Here is a 7,500-nt window from a genome sequence, read left to right on the forward strand (position 1 = left end):
GTGTGTGTGTGTGTGTGTGTGTGTGTGTGTGTGTGTGTGTGTGTGTGTGTGTGTGTGTGTGTGTGTGTGTGTGTGTGTGTGTGTGTGTGTGTGTGCGTGAGAGAGAGTGTGTGTGTTCGCACACATCATGAATTCTGTCAACTCGTTCAATTCCGCGCCTTTGCCATTTGTCTCAATAGAATATGTCTTGCATATATGTCCTGTAATTTTGCTTCATTTGTCTGATTAGCTTTCTTGAGAGATTTATTTCAATTTTGTATTCATAAACACATCTGTCTCCGAGCCGCATGTATTCAGCGCGATACCTGCTGCTGTCCAACGGGAAAGGCGCTCTCCGCTGCTGTGGATGCTGCAGAAGTGCGGTATTGAATGTCCGTGTAATTAACTCCTAACGATCTACGTTGCGGCTGATTTATTTTCGTTTTATATGCTGGGATTTACATTCTGAATAACTCAACAGTTTACGTTGGTTGTGTTCCTAAAAGAGGGAGTTATGAAGGTTATGAATAAGTCATTTTGAAAATGACAAAGTGAAATTTATAATTTATTGTGTGGGGACCTGCCCCCTGCCAAGACAGGCATTCCCTTTGAAACATATTGAGTTTTATTATTGACAATATTTGAATTTGTGTCTTGCCTTGTCTTCATATCAAAGACAACTCTTTTGATCAATGTTGTTGGACAGCCAAACAACTTAGTGGACAATAATGAAATTCTCCCCATTGATGATTCAATTTCTCCAGAAAACAAAAACAAAATGACAGTGTTGCTCAATATGAATGGGAATGTGCCATGACACCACAACACTCAGGATCCAGCAGCACTGCTCACACAGCTGCCTAGTGCTTCATCGTCATCTCTAGAACTCTATACATGACAACGGCCACAGTACCTGCCTCACAATTTGAGTGTGTATCGTTACAGTAATGAATGGACACACACACAGGAGATTATTGTTTGTTTACCGCAAGCAAGGGGGCATACTGCAGCAATTACTACAAATCCTGATTGTGACTTCCTGTCATTATTCAGTGGAGGAAGGCAATTTAAGAGAGAGAGAGAGAGAGAGAGAGAGAGAGAGAGAGAGAGAGAGAGAGTATTGTATCACTGTTCGTGAGCTTATCTTAGTCCAGAGGCCGGGGTCAGAATGACTCGGAATGCCAATGGATTTGCTACTCCTAACAGTTTCACTGATAGATTATGGGCAGTTGGGGTGACTGACATCTTTTGAGATTATACAGTACACACACAGAGGCTCTCTGTCTCTCTCTCTCTCTCTCTCTCTCTCTCTCTCTCTCTCTCACACACACACACACACACACACACACACACACACACACACACACACAATGAAGCAGTGCTAAAATAAATAACAGTGCATTTTCTCTCTCTTTCTTCCCCTCAAGCCTTGAAGAAAGAGGACAGTGGCTTTGATGAGGTAAGTGACAGACGACATGCAACACTTGAACTCTCTTGTGAACTTTGTCTAAGCACCAGTCTTCGCTCCTCACCATGTTTAGGAACAGCTGTTGACAAAAACTGTTAATGGCCTCATCATACAGCATTACTTATAGGCTGAATGTTGTAAAATACTCCAAGTATAGTTTATCGGTTGCTACCAAGATATAGCACATATGCTATCAGTTACATCTCTTATCTGTAGTGATTGAGTTACTGGTTGTTATGTAGATGTTGTGAGTGCATTATAGTGCATTATACGTGTATTATGATTTAGACATAATGAGTGTGCTATAATATATAGCTTCTTCTATAGATATAGTGAGAGCATGTATGTTGTTATATAGTGAGTGCATTACAATGTATAGGTTCTTGTAGTGAAAGCATTGCATGTGGTAGGTTGCTATATAGCTAGTGAGTGCATTGTAATGCATACTGTAGGTTATTATATAGATATAGTGAGTGCATTTCAATTCATAGGTTGTTATAGATGGTGTAGGTTGTTGTACAGGTATAGTGTGCATGGATGGCAATGGCTGGTGTGTAAGTCAGACATACAGCACCAGCCACCAGCCACCAGCCCAGAGTGCATGCTTGTCTGTCATCACCCTGAATGCCAGCGCACAGCGTCTTCTTTTATCGCAAGCTCTTCTGCACAGTAATTACTGCCATTGGGACTGTGTGTGTGTGTGCGTGTGTGTGTGTGTGTGTGTGTGTGTGTGTGTGTGTGTGTGTGTGTGTGCGTGCGTGCTTGTTGTGTGGAGGGTACATGCGTTTAGTTTTCAGTGACAGCTGGGTATTGCTGTTAATGTGCCAGTGTTGTGGGCAGCTGCAAATGTGGTGGTGATCCTATGTTGCTGGGCTGGATATGTGTGTGTTTGCATGCTTATAGTAATGCACACGTGAACATACCATGTACATGTGGTGTGGTTTTGTGTGTGTGTGTGTGTGTGTGTGTGTGTGTGTGTGTGTGTGTGTGTGTGTGTGTGTGTGTGTGTGTGTGTGTGTGTGTGTGTGTGTGTGTGTGAGAGACAGAGAGAGAGAGAGAGAGAGAGAGAGAGAGAGATGTGTATAAAGGACCAAATTTATGCTTGAACAAGAAAGAGCAGTCAAGCAGAATTTTCTAGACCTCCTCTCTATCTATCCATTTATCAGATAGATAGATAGATAGATAGATAGAGAAGAGGTCTGGACAATTCTGCTTGACTGCTCTTTCTTGTTCAAGCATCAATTGGTTCCTTTATGAGCGTGTTGAGCTAGAGACTGGGCCTGGAATAGCCTGGAAGGAGCAATCCTCAGAATAGTCTACAGTCTAAACCATTCAGACTCTCATCCCTCCATCCTAGTGCCAAAAAGAGAGAGAGCTGTTCTCTCCTTCCTTTCTCTCATCCATCCATCCTAGTGCCAAAAAGAGAGAGCTGTTCTCTCCTTCCTTTCTCTCATCCCTCCATCCTAGTGCCAAAAAGAGAGAGAGAGAGAGTTGTTTTCTCCTTCCTTTCTCTGTGCTCTCTGTAGTGTTGGCAACATAGCTGAGGATGAACCAATGAACCAGACTCCTCTGGTGGCTCATGACAAGACCTCAGCAATATCACACAGCTCATCAGCGCTGGGGATGAGACGGTGGCCAATTCATTTAAGTGCTCTGATTGTGTGTCTGTCTGTCTGTCTGTGTGTGTGTGTGTGTGTGTGTGTGTGTGTGCACTGTAAAAAATTTACTGTAAAATTTACAGTAACTTACTGGCAACAATTGGCCAGTAAGTTACTGTGAATACCTTTTACAGTAAAGGTACTGTATTTCCATTTACAGTATTTATATATTCACTGTAAAATGAAAAACAATTAAATACTGTGATTTCAGTCGTATTTACAGTAACTTACTGGCCAATTGTTGCCAGTAAGTTACTGTGAAAACCTTTTACAGTAAAGGTGCTGTATTTCCATTTACAGTAACTTACTGGCCAATTGTTGCCAGTAAGTTACTGTGAATACCTTTTACAGTTAAGGCACTGTATTTCCATTTACAGTAACTTACTGGCCAATTGTTGCCAGTAAGTTACTGTGAAAACCTTTTACAGTAAAGGTGCTGTATTTCCATTTACGGTAACTTACTGGCCAATTGTTGCCAGTAAGTTACTGTGAATACTTTTTACAGTAAAGGTACCGCATTTTCATTTACAGTATTTTATGTATTCGCTGTAAAGTGAAAAACAATTGATTTTAAATTAAGATTTTTTTTTTTTTTTAGTTGTATTTACAGTATTGGTTGTTTCCCTGTAAAAGCTAAGTCAGTTAAATACTGTGAATTCAATTGAACTTACATGAGCAATCATTAATAGAATAACTCATATTCCAAAATATTTCAGTTAACTGCAGACAATAAAACATTTTTAACTTTTGTTATTTATTTAAGACATTTCAAATGTATGACTGAAGTGGATGTTGACAGACAACAGTAGACATGGTTTGAACACAACCACAACCTTATCTGATTTGACACAGATAAGGGGGTTAAAAGCGCAGTGTGTGTAAGTGCAGTATGGCAACTGGCAAGTCTATGTAATGTAGTATAAGGAGTTGTGTGTGTACAGGATGCGGAGTAAAGAAACTCATCCCCAGTCTGTTTTGTGGGTGTTCCCTCAGTCTGCCACGTGGGAACAGAGACGTCTGCTTGACCTCAGTGGTTTAAACAGTCCGTGGTCAGAGCGTGAAATGTCTTTTGAAATACTTTTGGGCCGTTGTTGTACTCTTCTGGTATAGGTATCCTGCAGGGTAGGGAGAGGTGCTCTGATGGTACCTTTCGCAGTAAATGTCAAGTGTCTGAAAAAGAGAAAGAAAGCATACATTACAATTGACCCCGTTCATGAATATACAGTAATTAATGCAAACTACTCCGGTTGTGTGACAAATAAAAGCAAACCCACACTAGTCAGGTGCAATAGATAGAAGTAATGCAGATGTGTACAATACACCACCATAGCACAGTTTGGGAGTTCACTTTGATATGTCCAGTGTTTTTTTTTTTGGAAAGGGGACATTTCGAAGTGACCCTACACTTCTGAACAGAAGTATGTCTATGTGATATCATACCTAATCTCATAATTGCCTGCGGCAACTCTGCCTTCATGCGAACACCACTTTTCTGATGCCTAACATACTGTAGGCCATCTCCCATCTGACTTGCAATAGCAGCCTCTGGCTCCAGGCTGGGACTTCTGGATGGCTCCTAAAAAGAATAAACAGCAATTGCCATATAATTTGTTAATAAACAGCAATTGCCATACAAAACAAATCATAGCTTTAAAAAATAAGCAAGGCAATCAGATGTAGAAATAGAAATGATAATTACCTTGCCATGAGGCACCCTTGCCACCCTTGTCACCATCTATGTTACTTCTTGATATCAGTTTATTTATGAACATAAATAAAACACAAACACTTACACCATGTTGAGGGCAGCAGCCATGGCTAACAGACATCATCAGGGTAGTGCCATCAGGTAGTGCCATCAGGGTAGACCGACTTCGCCCTGGACAGTTGTTGACAGTTGAGCCCACAAAGTCATAACAGACACATGAAAGGAGGGGATAAACTAAACAGTTACAGACACAAATACAGTACATGCACACATATTAAATGCTATATGCGTGTGTCTCTATTTGGTGAGTGAACTCACTTGCAGGCTTGGAACTTCTTCCTTATGGAAGTGACACACATTTGGAACATTCCAAAATGCACACAGCCTAAGTGTCTCTGACACAGCGTTCTCAGGGCAGCAGTCCTCACACCACCTACTAACAGAGGGAACAGAAAGAGGCTTACATTAATTAATACATTGCAAAACACACAGAACATGAAAAGACCATAACTGAAGCACTACTACACTCACATGCATCTTAAATAAACACATGCCTCAATGTAAGTCACCAAAAATTGGGCAAATAAAGGCTATAAAATGAATACCATTTAGCCAAACTACCCTTCACAAACTAAAGATCCCTTTACTTATCGGCATGATATTTCTGGTAATTGAAATTCCCCAAATGCTCCCCTTTCACATCCACTATATGACGGATCTATGAGCATGACTATGCAAAACAACAGTTCCTAAATTAGGGGTGAGATAACTTACACATCAGCCTACTTCATTAATTTGTTTTACTGGTCCTCTTTCCAGTTATAGCAACACTATATTATGCATCAACACTACATGTATTAAGTTTAATGTTAACTACCCATGCCCCATGGAGTTCGCAAAGTAATGTTACTAACTAGCTGCTAACGTTAACAATTTTCACCTGTGTCTGTCTGCTAGCTAACTTCAGCCTTCAGCCTGCATGGTAACAGCCACTTTAAGCTAAGCTACTTGCGTCTGATATTTCATTCAAACTAAAACTCTACATTCATAACGACATATCAGACTGAATTATTGCTAGATATGATATTGACTATCATTCGAAAAATCCCACATGATGGTTAAGTTAGTTACTGGAAAAGTTAACATTAACAGCTAACATCGCTAACGCTAGCGACGTTAGCTCGCTAGTTCTAGCTATCGATATGTGCTATGCTGATTCTAACATGTCAATAATGGCTTTGGTTAACATTTCATTGTGAAAACAATACATTTCTAATAAATTCCCGTTTTCAATTGGCATACAAAAGTACTGTAATTCTTACCTTGAATATGATGTTTGTACAGAGTTGAAAATTGCAGTCAGATTCATGATTGAAAAGTGACGGTTGAAGTGAAGTCACTTTGGCTGGAGTTGAAAAGTCAAGGGTGGGGGATGGGAATTACTGCGTGTGCGCATGCGCTTGTCAAGAGGCGATAAGCAGCCGTTAAAAACAATCGTGGAAAATTATTAGGCTGAAATGTGTTATGCTTGCTCAATAGTGTGATCAAAGCCTTAATTCTTGACATCAAATTGACTTTCTCTACCGTCTCTGGTATGTCATTATGAGTTAAAAGAAAGATAAGATTAAAAAACGGAAAACACAGTAGGCTATATTACTTAACTATTTACAGTAGCCTAGGCTACTAGTGGCTATATTGTGATTTGTTTACAGTAGTGTTTTGACTACTGTAATTTCTAAGGTAACACTTACTACTGTAACTGTAGTTTACAGTAGAGGTACCGCATTTCCATTTACAGTATTTTATGTATTCACTGTGAAATGAAAACCAATTAAATACTGTGATTTCAGTAGTTTTACAGTAACTTACTGCCCAATTGTTGCCAGCAAGTTACTGTGAATACTTTTTACAGTAAAGGTACCGCTTTTACATTTACAGTATTTTATGCATTCACTGTAAAATGAAAACCAATTAAATACTGTGATTTCAGTTGTATTTACAGTAACTTACTGGCCAATTGTTGAAAAGAAAAAATACAGTAGTTTACTTTACTATTTACAGTACTATAGTGGCTATACTGTGTTTGTTTTACAGTAGTGCTTTGACTACTGTAATGTTTACAGTAACACTTGGACTACTGTAATTGTAGGGGCGTTACTGTAAATTTTACAACATTCTACTGTAAAAAGCATATACAGTAGTGCTACTGTGAAATTTCCTGTAAATAACTGTGAATTTCACAGCCATTTTTTACAGTGTGTGTGTGTGTGTGTGTCTGCCTACTATTCATTGGGATTCCTATTTAATTGCTGCATCAATATTAGAGATGATGTTCAGTGGCCTAATGTTGTAGATGCCTGAGGCCATGTAGGCTGCAGTGTTTGAAGGGGAGTCAGTGACACCCTGTGTCCCCGGTATAGTTCATGAGGTCTGTTTTTCACCATGAGTGTTAGGCAGTGTTAGGCAGTGTGTGTGTGTGTGTGTGTGTGTGTGTGTGTGTGTGTGTGTGTGTGTGTGTGTGTGTGTGTGTGTGTGTGTCTGTGTGTCTGTGTGTCTGTGTGTCTGTGTGTGTGTGTGTGTGTGTGTGTGTGTGTGTGTGTGTTGACCGCATGTTGGCACATCTCTGCTTTACCACCCGTGAGTATTATGCATCCATCACAAACACTTGCACACATGCATGCAGATGC

At 40.0% G+C, this 7,500-nt stretch overlaps 1 protein-coding gene and 1 long non-coding RNA gene across 5 annotated transcripts in view; one reads left to right on the forward strand and one right to left on the reverse strand.

Moving 5' to 3' along the window:
- The window catches only part of cdk14 (cyclin dependent kinase 14), a 194,875-nt gene that overhangs the window by 2,053 nt on the left and 185,322 nt on the right, over nt 1-7,500 (forward strand). The window contains exon 2 of the mRNA XM_062539213.1: nt 1,407-1,438. Within this exon, the coding sequence (XP_062395197.1) occupies nt 1,407-1,438 (32 nt within the window). The remainder of the gene's footprint in view (nt 1-1,406; nt 1,439-7,500) is intronic.
- LOC134082141 (uncharacterized) lies at nt 3,843-6,214 on the reverse strand. 4 transcript variants are annotated; one of them, XR_009939578.1, is made up of 5 exons: nt 6,136-6,214; nt 5,132-5,249; nt 4,899-5,047; nt 4,546-4,681; nt 3,843-4,275 (listed from the first exon to the last, which is right to left on the reverse strand). It is a non-coding gene; the product is annotated as an uncharacterized LOC134082141 (long non-coding RNA). The 4 variants fall into 4 exon arrangements; XR_009939576.1 differs by having other exon boundaries at nt 4,899-5,249; XR_009939577.1 differs by lacking the exon at nt 6,136-6,214 and having other exon boundaries at nt 4,899-4,984; nt 5,132-5,312.

The sequence above is a fragment of the Sardina pilchardus genome, chromosome 6 (genome assembly GCF_963854185.1).
Source record: "Sardina pilchardus chromosome 6, fSarPil1.1, whole genome shotgun sequence".
Lineage (NCBI taxonomy): Eukaryota > Metazoa > Chordata > Actinopteri > Clupeiformes > Clupeidae > Sardina > Sardina pilchardus.